The sequence below is a fragment of the Sphaerodactylus townsendi genome, linkage group LG03, assembly GCF_021028975.2.
Source record: "Sphaerodactylus townsendi isolate TG3544 linkage group LG03, MPM_Stown_v2.3, whole genome shotgun sequence".
In the NCBI taxonomy this organism is placed as follows: Eukaryota; Metazoa; Chordata; class Lepidosauria; order Squamata; family Sphaerodactylidae; genus Sphaerodactylus; species Sphaerodactylus townsendi.
In genome coordinates, this window is record NC_059427.1 from 101,923,151 (window position 1) to 101,938,633 (window position 15,483).

Here is a 15,483-nt window from a genome sequence, read left to right on the forward strand (position 1 = left end):
AGTAGACAAAACTGGCTTTGATGGACCTGGGGTGGGGTGGGGGCTCACCAGAACAGATTGAAACGGGGAGGGGTGGCTGTCTGAACTGCCGAGCCTGCAGTGGGCTCACTAGGCCTGATTGGCAGAAGGGATGGATGAGTGCGTGCCTGGACTGACGACTCGCAGTGGGTTTGCCAGGCCAGATCAGGAGTGAAGTGGGTGGGTGCATGGACTGGCAAACCCAAAGCAGACTCATCAGGTCCGATTGGGAGACAGAAGTGGTTGTTTCAGCTCACTCATGGTCTGATAATCCGGCTCAAAGAAGTCAGATCCAGACCCTAGGCTGCATGTCTGACACCCCTGCCCTAAAATTTTACACATGAAGCTACTGAATCAGACCATAGATTACTTTAACCTTTAACTGTATCTGACTGGCAGCAACTTCTGATGGTCTCACAGAGAGAGCTTTCCCACTCTTGCTAATAGTCTTCCCAAGAGGCCCAGAGTGAAAAAAGCATGGCCTGCCCCTTTAATTGAGGTTATTTACCTCTATTCCATGAAAAGCCTCAATTGAACATTTCAACACATTAAGCTTCCATCAAAGTTATGTCTACAAAAGGATCAGTGCAGTCCAGCGAGGAGGTACTCCAGCTTGAAGACCTTCTAAACATAATCGCGGTGTCTCTCTTTTGTTGCGCCTGCTGTCCCCCGGATAGGGAACGTTGTCCGGTGCCTGGGAATCCGAGGCTTCACCCTCGGCACGGCGCTTGCAATCAACCCATAGGAGGCAGCCGGGGTGGGCGGGGCTAAGGAAACCAGGGGCTGAGTTCTCCGAGCGGGGAGGGCGCGCGCATCTCAGTAACCCGGCGCGGCTGCTAGCTGGGCAGAGGCTTGGCCGCTCCCGGTGTTGGCAAAGTGTGGTTGGCGCCACTTGCTCCTGTTGCAAGTGGCGCGAGCAGGATTTTACTCCGACTAGAAGACTGGAGAGCCCCCGAGCTTGTCAGTCCGTGCGAATGGCGAAAAGACTGGCTGGAGAGTGACTCGGAGGCGCCCGTAGCCGCCACGCCTAACACAGCGCCGAGGCAAGATGATCCTCACACGTGAGTGCAGTGGGTTGGCTTGAGCCCGAGGCGTTGGGCATTATGCATCAGTGACTGGGCAAGGGACAATCTTGGGTACAGGATCGGCGGGCGGGCGGGCTGGGAGGAGGAGGATTGCTGCTACCAAGTGGTAGAGGGGTCTGTATCCGATCCTATGACTGACTCTCTCTCCCTCTCCCTTAACCCGGGGAGGTGTGGAAAGAGTCAGCAGTGCCCAGATGGAGCATTTTGACGGCGATCGCTTGAGAATGACTCTCCGGTTTGGGGGTGGTAGTGTGTAGCCTTGTTCAGTGATGGTTATATCTGAGGATTTTCATTTCAGTTTGTAGAGTAACAGTTGTGAGCACCTGTCCCCCGGAAAAAAAAAAAAGTGTAGATGGCATTCGTTCAGTTTGGTTTGAAGAATGTGATGAATCCTAAGTAACACACTATTCTCTGAATGGGAGCTGATGAAGAAATCTATTCTTCTTAGGATTCATAGCCCAATAAATATTTTACATTCCTTTCAGCGTGTTGACTTATTTGTGAACTGTTGACTGTTCACTGTTAACCTTTCTTCTAGTTCTTCCTGAAGGCAAGCTTTTGACAATGTGGACATGTACAGTTTTTTTTTTTACAGACGTCTGACATTATCCTTCTTCTTACAGTCTTAACTCAACAGAAGAATTTAGGTCAGTAGCACAGCCTTGTAAGGAGTCCAGCTTAAACTTACAGTGAGTTTTATGTTCTGCAACCCAGACAGTTGGAAAAAGTGGAAGTGACATAAAGTTATTTCTGCTCTTAAAAAAAACTCCTCTAGAGAAGTAACTGCACAAAAATTAGCAGGAGTTTCATGGCTAACTGATTCACTTTTGTGATCTTTGTCCAATGAGTGCAATGCATCCTCATCAGGCAGATACACATTTTGATCATATAGTGTCTTTACCGAGCTTTTCTGCCTCAAAACAGAACCTTCAGAATGAGTATTGGAAGAGAAACAGTTGTAAACAGCCAGGTCAAATCCCTATGAAATGTAATTATGTAAAATTCAGGACAATGAAGAAAAGCGGAGACCAGCAGTAAGTAGCTGTAGTTGGTGATAACACCATTTCCCTTAGTTTTGTATCTCAAGTTCTTGTTGTGTCCTGAAGAGAAGGTCTTAATTGGTTGAATCCTAATTCACCAGTTTCTTGCTGGAGTGTTCCTTCTTTTTGGAGAATAGTGGCTTTTAGAATCGCAAGAGTCTTGGGAGAAGAGACTGAAAAATTCCTTAACTAGTTTCTGAAGATGGCAGTTTTTAATGCCAGCTGTCCAATGACTCTCATTTTTGGTTAGGGAATGGCCACTTTGTGCTATGTTAGAGTAGAGGAGCATGTATGATGGCATGTATGACATTGGAAGATGAGCTCAAGAGAGTATATCTGATTCTACTGAGTCTTGTAACAGTATTTCCTGAATGTACATGGGGGGAAATTGGTATCTTGATTAGATGTAGGTAAGGTCTAGTTTGTATCTCCTAGGTGGCCCATCGTTATTGCTAAGAAGTCATTTTAGGTTATGGGACTTCATGCAGGCAAGGCCAGCCCCGTAATGATATCGTACAAATGTCCGAGAAACTGTTTGAATTTGACTACTTGTAGTAGGGAACATATAAAGTTGTATGTGCAAAATTGATCGCTTAGATCTGCAGCATGACCTTGTGTTGGCCTTTGAATCAACTGCCAGAATCAACAATGAACCATACAGCAGGAGGCTGCATAAAGCATCTGTCAGTGTAGTTGTTGATGAAACTCTCTGGTCCTATAGGAAATCTGCATTCCTTCATTTGGCATCTGGTTGCTGCAGCTGCCAAGCAGATCCCATGCATGTTGTCTCTGGTTCAAGAGCAGATGGAGAGCATGGAGGAAGAACAATAGGGTTAAGATGCCAAGAACAGGAGGAGTTGGAGGCAGAAGCCTTGGCTTTACTTCTGGGGCAGCTTGCCTTTCTGTGTTTAAATCCAGCAAAAACTGCTGAGTAATTTTGTTTTTATGGGGGTTAAATTTTTTTGTTTTGCTCCCGTAGTAGAACTGATGTATGTGGGGGTGGGCAGAGATGTATGGTTATTAGCTCAGAGTTGCTGGGAGTGTAGATATTGCAGCATGTTTCTGTGCAGCTGATAAAACTGATCTTCTGGTTTAATAACAATAATATATGGTTCTAGCACCAAGTAGTGAACTTTGTTCAACTTCAATGTATCAGACGCAAGTAAAATCATGTCCTTGTCCCAAACACAGATGTTATCCATATAATATTTGGTGTGTATTTGTGTGGTTCCTTTTGGCTACATTTGGTAGCTTTAAATAACTAACTTCTGGAGATAACTACTAATTATTTGCTTAGGACCTAGGAACAGGTTTTTTTTGTTTGCACCCTCTGTCTGACAGGTGCAAACCTCTTAGCTGGGTTTAGGGAATTTTCTGTTGCAGGGCCTGTTCTTTGGAATGGGTTTCCTGAGGATGTTTAATAGGGGGTTCTCATTGGGTTTTAAAATGCAGTGCAAGACAGTTCTTGTTTGGAGGACATGTGTGTTCCAAGTATTGAAATTATATTAGAACTTTTAATTTGCTCATTTTTTAATTCTGTGGTTTTGGTTTGAGATAGAAGAAATTTCCATCAGTGGAGTGAATGTTCCTCAGTTCCAAAATGCTGAACTTCAGTGGAAGGAACAGTTGGTGAAAATAATTTGTCCTTGTTATTCATGGAAATCTTGTGTAAGATCCAATTAAAGAAGTGGTGGGATGCAGTATTTTAAAGTAAATAATATTTAAAATCAATACAATCTGGAATGCTATTTCCAGCTGTTTCTTTGTTTAGTAGTTTTCTGACTGTATTTATAATAGCATATGCAAAAGAGTTCCTGATTGAAATAAGTGCATGTAGCTTGGTTTCTATCACAGTTTGTTTTGTTTTTGGTTGAAAATATCACTGAAAGCGAGCGCAGATTCAGTATCTTCCTTGATTCTGAAAAGAATGGAAAGAACATTCCTGGGAGGGGTTTTTTTGGTGTGGGTTGATCTGGCCTGGTAGCATCATTCTCAAATTTTTATCCTTTATAATCTCTGTTCACCGTTCTTGAAAAGCAAAATTAGCCAAGTTTTAGGATGCTATTCAGAACTAGAAGTGATTGTTTTGTAGGAGGAACAATTCATTTTGAACTTCTTGCTGCTTTTTAATCTTTGGTGGAGTAATGAGGTCATCAGGAAGTGGAAACTTTTTCAACTGCTTAGAAAGGCAGGAAATGTGTTTTGCATGCAGGGAGAAGGGGCTGGCTTTGGAATCCCACATCACCTGCCAGTAATCCGTAAAACATAAGGAGCTATCATCTAGATTTTTAAAACAAATCTTGTTAAACCCAACTCAAAGGGAAAATAAAAAAAAGAATATGACATTAGAGTAGATTTTTGAAAAATAAAAATCCAGTGGCACCTTGAAGACTAACAGCATTTATTTCAATACAAACTGTCAGAGCTCAGTTCTTAAGATATGTGGAAAGGAAAGCCAGTCTGAAAATGGACTATCCAAGAATCTTCCTTTTTGGGAGCCCCAGTAAAATAAAAAGCATTTGCCAATAAGACTATGCAAGCAGGAGGCTTTTGTCATCTTAAAACCAGACATTTCCATTCTGCATCAGTTTTTATGGATTTGATCACATTGTATTAAACACATGCAGTGGATCTTCCACAGGTGGATGGATGCAGTCAAAAGACCATTCCGGAAGTATAGTGCAAGACGCTATAATTAATTTACTTTACTGGTGGTTGTGGGTTTTCCGGGCTGTGTGGCTGTGGTCTGGTGGATCTTGTTCCTAACGTTTCGCCTGCATCTGTGGCTGGCATCTTCAGAGGTGTATCACAGAGGGAAGTGTGTAACAGACTTCCCTCTGTGATACACCTCTGAAGATGCCAGCCACAGATGTAGGCAAAATGTTTGGAACAAGATTCACCAGACCACGGCCACACAGCCCGGAAAACCTACAACCACCAGTTGAATCCAGCTGTGAAAGCCTTCGACAATACACGTTCCTAACGTTTCACCTGAATCTGTGGCTGGCATCTTCAGAGGTGTATCACAGAGAAAAGTCTGTTACACACTTCCCTCTGTGATACACCTCTGAGGATGCCAGCCACAGATACAGGTAAAATGTTAGGAACAAAATCTACCAGACCACGGCCACACAACCTGGAAAACCCACAACAACCAGTTGAATCCGACCGTGAAAGCTTTCAACAATACATTAATTTACTTTAGTTTACTGTTTAAGTAAAATTCAAATGCTATTTAAAAGTAGGGACTATTCACAACATTTGGTGTTAAAGTGTGGCCCGCAGCTCGACCAGGCCCGCCCGTTGTGAGCGGGCAGGCACCAGCACAAGCTGCGCGGCCACCCAAGGAAGGGCGGCTGCATGGCCTCAGGACCCAGCCTGTACATGTGCGGGGGCCGGGTCCTGATTGGCTCCGCACTTCATGTGGAGCCAATTTTCCCTGTCTTGTTAAGTTGGCCAGCACTTCATGTGGTTGCTTTACGACTTCTTTTCCCTTTGCAAACTACTGTGTGTCACATATGATATCATGTCAGTTTTTTAAAGTGTTTCAATGGCTTGTAGATTTAACTGTGCCACACCTCAAATGGAATGATTGCCATGAACGTCACACATTCTGTATTGCCTATACCAGGGGTAGGGAACCTGCGGCTCTCCAGATGTTCAGGAACTACAATTCCCATCAGCCTCTGTCAGCATGGCCAATTGGCCATGCTGGTAGGGGCTGATGGGAATTGTAGTTCCTGAACATCTGGAGAGCCGCAGGTTCCCTACCCGTGGCCTATACTAAGCTGACCTGGGCACTTTGTGGTGTAATTCAGTTTTGTATTCCTAGTCCTATTCCAGTGGTGGCGAACCTATGGCATGGGTGCCAGAGGTGGCACTCAGAGCCCTCTCTGTGGGCACGTGCAAACAGAGTGCCCCCCCCCCACACATCTAGGCTGGCCTGGGCCACTGGGCTCCATTATTAGCATTAAACCTAAGACCTAGTTTTGGGGAAGTAGTGTAGGTAACCCTGTTAAGTGCTGTTAAACCCCACTGATTTTCATGCGAAGAACTAAAGCGTGATCCTTTACCTGGGAGTAGGCTTGGTTGCTGGCAATGGGGCTTGTTCTGAGTAAACGCTCCTAGGGTCGTGATTCACCCATTGGAAGAGTTGCATGGTTGCTTTAAAGCAAAGCCACCAACTACCACCAAGCTTACTCCCGAGTAACACATGCCTCGGAGCCAACCGGTTTTTCTAAACTAAAACCTCAGTGTTCAGGTTAAACTGCCGTGTTGGCACTTCCCGATAAATAAGTGGGTTTTGGGTTGCAATTTGGGCACTCGGTCTCGAAAAGGTTCATCATCACTGTCCTATTCCATTCTATCAATATGTGTTTTTTTTTTCTTTTGGTAATCTGTAGTCCACTTTGACTCTTAGTGAGAGAAGGGGACTATAAATAAGCTAAAGAAAAAAATTACACATAGATAGGTAGCATTGTTCTATGTGGTTGAATTCCAGTTTCCACCCCACACTGGTCTGGAATTGGGTGGTACCTTAGCGACTGATAGGGTTTTAGGGGTATAAGGTTTCAAGAAGCAAAACTTCCTTCATCAGATGAAAAGTTTATAACTCAAAAATCAGATGGTGTCTAAAATGCTGTGTGTGTGGACTTTTGGTGATCATGTAAGGTCGAAACGCTATTGGACTATAATCTAGCTTTTCTATTGAAGACCAACACAGCTATCCTTTTGAAACATAAAAGGTATTTTAAAACCACCTGAGGTTTCACCCTAATGAAGTGAATAGATGGAAACATAGGGTCTGGTAAAAGAAGTGTAAGCTGTGGCGTGTGAAATGAAAATTTGACGGGCAGATTTCTAAAGATGTCTAAGCAGAGAGGTAGTTGAGCCTCTGGATGACCAAAGAATAAAAGGATTGCTCAAAGGAAGGGGGAAGGGAAGAGATAGCAGAGCAACTTAACTGTTTGCAACTGAATTCACTGTGGAAAGTGTTGGAGATTTACCCATGCCAAGGCTGCTGTTTTCAGGATGGAAGCCTGGAAAACTGAGTCAAATTGTGGTGATGAGAGATAAAATTTTAGACCTGTTGTGGAAATTAAAAAATAGTAAGTCTCTAGGTCCTGAGGCCATATGCCCAAAACTTCTTAGGGAACTCAGATTTTAAATGGTTGACCTATTAACTGGTATATGTAACGTCATTCACTGTACAAGAGCTAGAAAATAATTTACTGTACAATGGCTGGAAAGTAGACAATTTACTCTAATTTTTTTTAAAGAGTCCAGAGGGGAACCAGGCAGTTACAGGCCAATTAACCTAACAGCTATCCCTGGCAAATTAGTAGAAATCAAAGACAGAACTATTGTACACATAGAGGAACAAAGTTGCTGAAGGAAATACTAGATTGGAGCAAGGTTGTATTTTGGAATGTTAAAATGCACGTTGTGGGCATTTGCCACCAGAAAGGCTTAAAAAGTAGTAAAACATAAGGAAAGGAGCTAAATTGTTTTCATCTGCTGCTATATAGTTGAGCTATTTTCTTGAGCTGCTATATAGTGGTTAAGCCATTTCTATCTGCTCCTATATAGTTGTTAATATAGCTGCTATATAGTTGTTATCTGCTATATAGTTGTTAAGCCATTTTCTAGAGCAGATTCCGCATGGGCCAAAAACAGCGATGTGAAAATGGTGTAAAAGGTTCACACCGCTGTTTTTGGCCCATGCGAAATCTGCTTTAGATTGATATAGTTTAATTTCAGGATAGAAAGATAAATATTTTAGAAACACTGTATATTAACTTCTGAGGTCTTTCCAAGAATTAAGCACTAGATTGTGGTTCAAACTGTAGTTTATGGTGCTCCAAAGCCAATTAAGTGACTAGGAATATGTGTTACCATATATCTAAAAAAGTTAACTTCAACTTAAAATTTTCAGAAATCTGGACCATAGTTTTGGATTGGTGATAACATCTTTGGTTATTTTGGATGGTGGGAATTTTTGCAGTTAAAATGAAAATATTTTCAAATGTCACATTATAACCAGTGGTGGGATTCAGCAGGTTCGCACCAGCAGAACTGGTTGTTAAAATGGTGCTTGTAAACAACCAGTTATTAAATTATTTGAATCCCTCCACTGGAACCAGTTGTTAAATTAATTGAATCCCACAATTATAACCCCACTTTTTATTGATGTTAGAGAAGTCAAATGCATTTGGGCAGGTGAAAGTGGTATTCAATGTCAATTTTACAGAGCTGGTGTTAGAATGTGTGCTTGCCTTTCCAGATGGAAAATTTAAATTTTTCTTTGTGCTCAAGGTTTCCAGGTTAGCTATTTTCTGAGTACGTACGTACGCACACACGCACTCACGCATGCACGCATGCATACACAAAATTGTGTGTAGGGGGCGGTGGGGGTGGAATAAAAACCCAATCCAAAAATTGAATTAAGTATCAAGAAGGTTGAGCAGAAACAATTTAAAAATGAATTAACCAACATAAATCAATATATTATTATGACAACTGAGGCTGAGATTAAGCTTTCATCCCACCTCGGTCTCGGGTCCTTTTCCCTCCTAATGACTTCAGACCAGCTGATTGTTCAAGGATTTATTGTAAAAGTTCAAAACAAAGAAATAAAACTTAAATGCGTTTGGAGATTGCTCAGCTGGTTACATTCCTTTTGGTTCTTTGTCCCCATTCCAGGAACCCATGGCCCAGAGATGCTTCTCTGACCACGTCTCAAGATGGAATTCAAAAACCTTTGTTTTCCCCTTCTCAGGAAAATTCTGTTCAGGCCACGAACTATTTGCTTGCAACGAGCAACATAGGCCATCATGCTTTCCTCCCTTCTAGGATAAGCTTTCCTTCCATCACAATTATGCAATGAACTTCAAATACAAATTGAAAACATAGTCTTTGAACTTACCCTCTAGACTGAAACCACCAGTCCAACTAATCCTCAATGTGTTTTATAAAATACAGTGAATATTCTCAAGTTGATGACTTACAAATGAGACCACAATCACAGTAAACAAGACCAAACACATTTCAACCATTTTAGCCTTCTTCGATTGCCGTTAGTACATAGCTGCACATACACACCAAGAACAGTTGTTGATATAATAAGCCAAAACTAGCGTTGATTGATTCATATTTTATTCTGTGTGGCCCAGTGCTGCAATTATTAGTCTTATAGATCTTGTATGATTTTCTTGCACACACATAAAAATATATGATTGTAAATTATATCTAATTTTACCAGCTAATTTATTTGTGGTATGTTATGAATACACCAATGAGCAATCTGACAAAATACTCCTATGTATATGTATTAGTGACCACTGAAGAAGCCAAAACATGAAGCCAAATCATGCTTAGTTTTGTTTACTGGGATTATGGCATTAGTTATACGTAGTCAACTTGTGGATATTACATTTGTATTATTTAGTATATACTGAGGACTGCTTAGGACAATTGTTTAAGTCCAGACACTAAAGTCAAAACTATGTTTTAAATTTGAGTTTTAAGCGTACTTCAGAATACATTGATTTACTTTTACATTGTTTCTGCTCAACTTCCATGGAAGAGGTTTTTATCAAGTGGAATAAAGGATTTAAATAATTCTGGGACAGCTATTAAGTAGTTTATTTAGAAGTATGTCATCTTAGCAATGTGTAGTATTTTTTCATTATGTCAAGAAACTGTTGTACATGTTAGCCAGAACTACTGGTCAAGATGTCTCTAATAGAGGCATGGATACAGATCAGTTAAGGGACTTGGCAGGTAACTGGCAACCAGTTAATTTGATGGGACTACATATATCCTTAACTTTTACGAGATGGATAACAAGCTGAAAAACAGGGTATTTTTTGCAGAATATGTTGATTGCGGGTTGCTGCCAAAATATTTTGGGGTCCCTGCTGGAAGAAAATTACTTTCCCTTCATTAATGGAATGGTAGTTAAAACTATTGATTGGTAAGGCATCAATAAAGAAAAGGAACATTAGGAATATTGGAGACAAACAGCAATATTTTACTGACTTTTTGGGGAGGGGGAAACTGGTAATGTAGGTATATCTATGGAAATACATGTCTGTCTTGTTTTTATTTAATACGATTATTTTTTAAAAAGAAAAGCTTGCAATTCAGCATCTACGAGGCTCATAAAATAAATTATACAGTCTGAATTTCTTCTTCAGAAAGGACACAGTAATTTTCAATAATAGCTTGCTTTGCAGGCTGCTGGCCTGCCCTGTTCTGACCAAAAGTATAACATGTTTACATTTTTAAGGCATCTGGTGAATGTTCTGTGAAAGTTATGCTTTCTTTTTCCTGTGGGAATGTTACAATGTTAACCATTGGATTTTTATTAATTGATACAAAATGAATAACATCTGTTTAACTGAACTAAATGTAATGTATGATAGATAATAGACTTTTAAAAAATAGGTGTGGAATCATGAAGAATCGCAACTTTCTGAAAGTACTCTTATAGATAAACGCTCGATGCTTTAGAGCAGGGGTCTTCAAACTATGGCCCTCCAGATGTTCATAGACTACAATTCCCATGAGCCCCACCCCTTGGCCATGCTGGCAGGGGCTGATGGGAATTGTAGTCCATGAACATCTGGAGGGCCATAGTTTGAAGATCCCTGCTTTAGAGAGTGATGAACTTAGCATTATAGAGCTTCAAGCATTTTTTTGCCAAGCAGTAATATTAGCTTTGTTCTCACCAGATAGCATACCTAAAAATGATTTCTCTGTGTTTTGAGACTACTTATTTTGATTTACAAAAGACGTTCCAGAGTTTAAAAGCTTAGAAATGTGTAGCATAGCTACCATATTGTCATTGCCACCAATATGGAGGCAGTTCCATGCCAAATGCACATATGTATTTGAAAAGAAACTTGTTATTCCATTGTTTGAAAAGAAATATTATATTATAGTATTTAAAAAATAAATTCATGATGGGTCCATTTCTCTGTAGTCAGATAATCAAAAGATAATCAATTGGAGTTATTTAAAATGTCTGTTGTTTGTTTTCTTGCTGAGCATTGAAGACCAAACTTAAGAAGTGTTTTTCTTTCTTTTTCAGAAATTGAGGCCAAGGAAGCCTGTGAGTGGCTGAAGGCTGCTGGTTTCCCTCAGTATGCTCAGATGTTTGAAGGTACTACTGTACCCATGGCATTCTTGATAAAAAAATAATAATTGAAAAGTGCTGTGTCTGATAGTGCTAAGAATGAGGATCAATAGGCCCTAAGCTTAACTAGTTAATTATCTCAGAATACAAACAATATCAAAATCAGGACTCTCCTTTCTCTTCAGTTATTCCTCAGAACTCCAGGTGTTGAAGATAGCAAATTTCACGATGCCCTGATGTATCTGAGTTTTTGTCAAGTGCCATCAACTTGCTTCTAGTTCATAGCAACCCTATGAATTAATAACCTCCAAAATGTCACATAAGGTCTTATATGATGTGATGATGTAATAGAAGAAAGACCCACACTGTAATACTCTAACAGCTGGAAGACTATTGTGGGCCAGATTTTAAAAAGCCAATATTAGACAGAAGCTTGAATAAAGTTTGAAGCTTACTTCCTGCCTGCGGATCCTTCCTTCCTTCAACGACAATGGAAGAGACATTTAAATTGCAGGAAGGCTGGAGGTGCGGCTCCTTTAGGCTACAAGAAATTCTGCTGGAGAGATGCCATTGTGTGGAGATGATGTTTTGTAAACTGAATCATCCTGTATGATAAACAGTTCACGGATTAGGGATCTTGCAAACAGTTGCAGGTCTCAGCTTGAATTTGGCTTCTTCACTGAATTTGAGTTTAAACAAAGATTAGGCTTGTCCTACCTCTACCTATTTTCTCCTGCCAAGCAGGTGAGTGCAACAATGTCACCTGGCTGTTGGGCACAAGTTAGTTGAGAAGTATTTACATATTGGGACCACTGCTTGAAAATAAAACAGAGTAGAAGAAACCTGACAAGTAGGGAAGAGGAAATAATGGACTTTAGGTCACCATTCCCTGTAAGTGTTGCTGTGATGGTGGTAGTGGTATATGTGCCTTCCTAGAGCCAGAGAGAGTTCCAGATTTCTGGAGTTCCCACAAAGATTAAAACATACAGCCTGGGCAAGGTAGCAAACTGAGTAAGAAAAGTAGAGGAAAAGACAGAAATTCAGGATCAATTAAACAGTGAACCATGTATTCCATGGAAATACAGAAGTCAATGTTAATGACATTGGAGGAACTGCCAAAGTCTTGAAATGGAGGTGGTAGTCTTATAATTTAAGAACAGACAAGTGCAAGGAATGTAGAAGGCCATGACTCGAATGAAAAGCAGGAAGAGAATGAAGAAATCAGAGTAGGTAAAAGTTGTTTATTCAGAAGGAAAGGGCCAACTGGGAAGCTAATTGGTTGTGAACAGCTAGGTTTTTGGACCGAGAGTATAGCGAGAGAGGCGGTCTTGTATTGTACCCAGTCAAGCTATAGTCAGTCGGAGGACCATTTTTCCAACAATGCCCTATCAGTCATAATCTTCATATTGTGTACAGCCCTGCCTCATGGAGCAGAGCAAGGGTAAGATGGATGCCAGTCTTAATTCAGGAATTTGATATCTTGGGGATCTGCCTGCCACATGTCAGCATTCTTTCCCCTCACGAATTACAAATGCAGAGCTTCAGAGAATGCCCCTCATAAAGGCACAGCCATTCGAATCTGATTAACAACAACTCATCCTTGAGATGGTGAACCTGGCTCTAGCTTCACAAAGATCTTGCAAATATCTATACTGTAATCTCATCATCAAACCTTCTGTATTGTCCTGTACCTTTCCCCCCAAAAGTTAACTTAATTTTTCATTGGTGGCCCCAAGACTATGGAACAATCTCCCCTCTTGAGGTGCAAAAAGCATCTTTGTTATGTGCATTTAGAAAATTAATAAAGACACACCTGTTTTCCCTGGCCTTTGGATGAAGAGATGGTTTCCCCCATTTAGTAATATTAATTTTAAAATGGTTTTTTATGCATTTTAATAAATTTTATGAATTTTATAGGTTTTAATAGATTTTATGGATTTTAAATCAGTTTTATTTTATATTGTTATATATTGTAATTGTTTTTAGGTTTATTGATATTTTATTACTTTGATGTTTTGACCCGCCCTGAGACCTTCAGATATAGGGCACGCTAAAAATACTTATAAGTAAATAAATAATCTCAGACCTTCTGTCCAACTGTTAAGGATTGTCAAACCTAGAGAGTTTTTTTTTTGTTTTAACAGTCTGAGCTCATCAAAACTTGGAATGACCCTATTTTAATGCCATCATCACTGCCCAAAACTTATCAAGTCTTGGGCTCTTCCACGTTTTAATCCTTTCAAATAACTTCTATTGTCCATTATTTGTCCCAGGAACTTTGCCTTGTCTCAGGAAGATTGCTTCTCTTATCATTGCCAGAGAGTAATTTTTTCCTGTAACTAGGCCCCCCCCCCCCCCCCATGGCCAATTGCACTTGGATTTCCTCCGTGAACCCAGTTTTCCTGTGAGAAGCACTGGCTGTTTCTCCTGCTCTCCTTTCACCTCTCCACTTCTGGAACAGTAAACATTGCCCTCCCAACACTCTTTCTATTCTCACTGTCTCTAATCTCTTTATTTCCTAGGCTTCTTCAATTCTGTGTGCTTTTGAGTGTATTTTTATTTTTGATCCCTTAATAAAATACTTTCCCTAAATTTTTAAAATTTTGGTCATAGGTGGGCTTTACATCTTAAGTCTGTCTTGCATTGTCTTTTATCATATTGGGCAGTGGTGATAAGGTTGAGTTTTTACTCAGCTGTTTGTGTTTTATTAATGAAGACTCAGATTTCAATACATTTTCATTAAAAACATCCTAATAACTTCCATTCGAAGGTGTTTATCTATAAGTCTCTGTTGTTTTATTTGCAAATATTTTGCCTATTTGAAGCAGGCATCCGTTGATCCACCAAAAACAATGCTTTGGCATGTTTTAACTAGTTTAGAGATTTAAAAAATTGAACTCAGTTTCATTTTTGAAAATAATTTGTTAAACTTAACACTTGCAGTTCTGAACTTTTTTATTTTTATTTTATTATTATTATTATTTGCAGATATGCAGTTCCCTATTGACATCAAAACTGTGAGGAAAGATCATGAATTTTTAGATCAAGATGCAATGGATTCCTTATACAGGTAATCTTGATTCTGAATTAACCTTGAATCCAGTATAGGTTTCTGGGGCTGGCAGCCTGAGGTTTTGCTTACGTAATTAAAAAAAACAAAGTCTGTGGCTTAGCAAGGGTCCTGCTTCTTTCCCTGCTTAGGTGTTTACGTAGATATATTCACATAAATACATTCACATACAGATATATTCACAAACATAAGTCTTCAATTCTCTTCACCCATGCAGGGGTACCACAGAATTCCTTCCAGCAGTCAACATTGGTTTGCTTAGACTCCATGTCTCTATGTGTGTTCTTGGCAAAATGTGTTTGTGGTTTGTTCCCACTGCCACTGTGTAAGGGTTCTCCTTGAACTCTTTTGATTGTAGATACTCTGTAAAGAAAGGAAGTGAGCAACTCCTGTAGCACTGATGTGCACATTTGCCTTCCCTTTCTACCCCTTTCCTGTCTGCTGCTCCTCCACTTAGCTGCTGCTGCCTCCCCACATTCCCAGATTTGGAAGGAGAGCTGGGGCATTGCTCAAAAAGGGCACTGGTGAGGCTGCTCATCTGCTCATTCCTGTTGGGCTGTGTGGGTGGCGATAACTGCCTGAAGGTATCCATCCCTAAAGCTGGACCCAGTATTCATGTCTACAGAATGAGAGCTATCCTGTGTGATGTTGTCTTCCCATTTAATGTAAAAACAGAATGGGGATGATGGCTTTATAATACTAAAAGGACTTTAGGGTAGAGGAACACTGATTATTTCATCTGGCATGCCTTACCAGTCCTCTGTCTTTCTCCGGCCACTTTTATCCCAAGCTCATTCCCACTGTCGGAGCCAATAAGTGAAAAAAAAATGGCTGGAACAATTGAGTGCAGGAAGTAAGGACACAGCTCAGAGCACATACGTTTTCTTAAGAGTTGGAGGTGATTTCTGTTGATTTAAAAAAAACCTCTCCCTATTCCACTGCAGATCTTCTCTTTGCTTAAGAGTTCCTGACTCAAGATCAAATTTTGAAATAACTCAGACAACTGCTGTGAGATTGGAAAATTAGAGCAAATTGCTTCCTCCTGAAAATCTTGTGTTGGAAGGAGTTCTGTTAGATCCTATTCTCTGCTCCTTCTTTAAATGTTCACAGGTAGATGTTGGCTGTAGGAGA

At 40.4% G+C, this 15,483-nt stretch overlaps 1 protein-coding gene across 3 annotated transcripts in view; it reads left to right on the forward strand.

Moving 5' to 3' along the window:
• The window catches only part of LOC125428235 (rho GTPase-activating protein 7-like), a 109,929-nt gene that overhangs the window by 69,042 nt on the left and 25,404 nt on the right, over positions 1-15,483 (forward strand). For 2 of the 3 annotated variants that reach the window (XM_048487998.1, XM_048488001.1), the window contains 2 exons: positions 11,238-11,309; positions 14,271-14,352. In XM_048487998.1, coding sequence (XP_048343955.1) covers positions 11,238-11,309; positions 14,271-14,352 — 154 coding nt within the window. Of the gene's footprint in view, positions 1-863; positions 1,080-11,237; positions 11,310-14,270; positions 14,353-15,483 lie in introns of those variants that run through there. The other variant, XM_048488000.1, reaches the window with a different exon arrangement.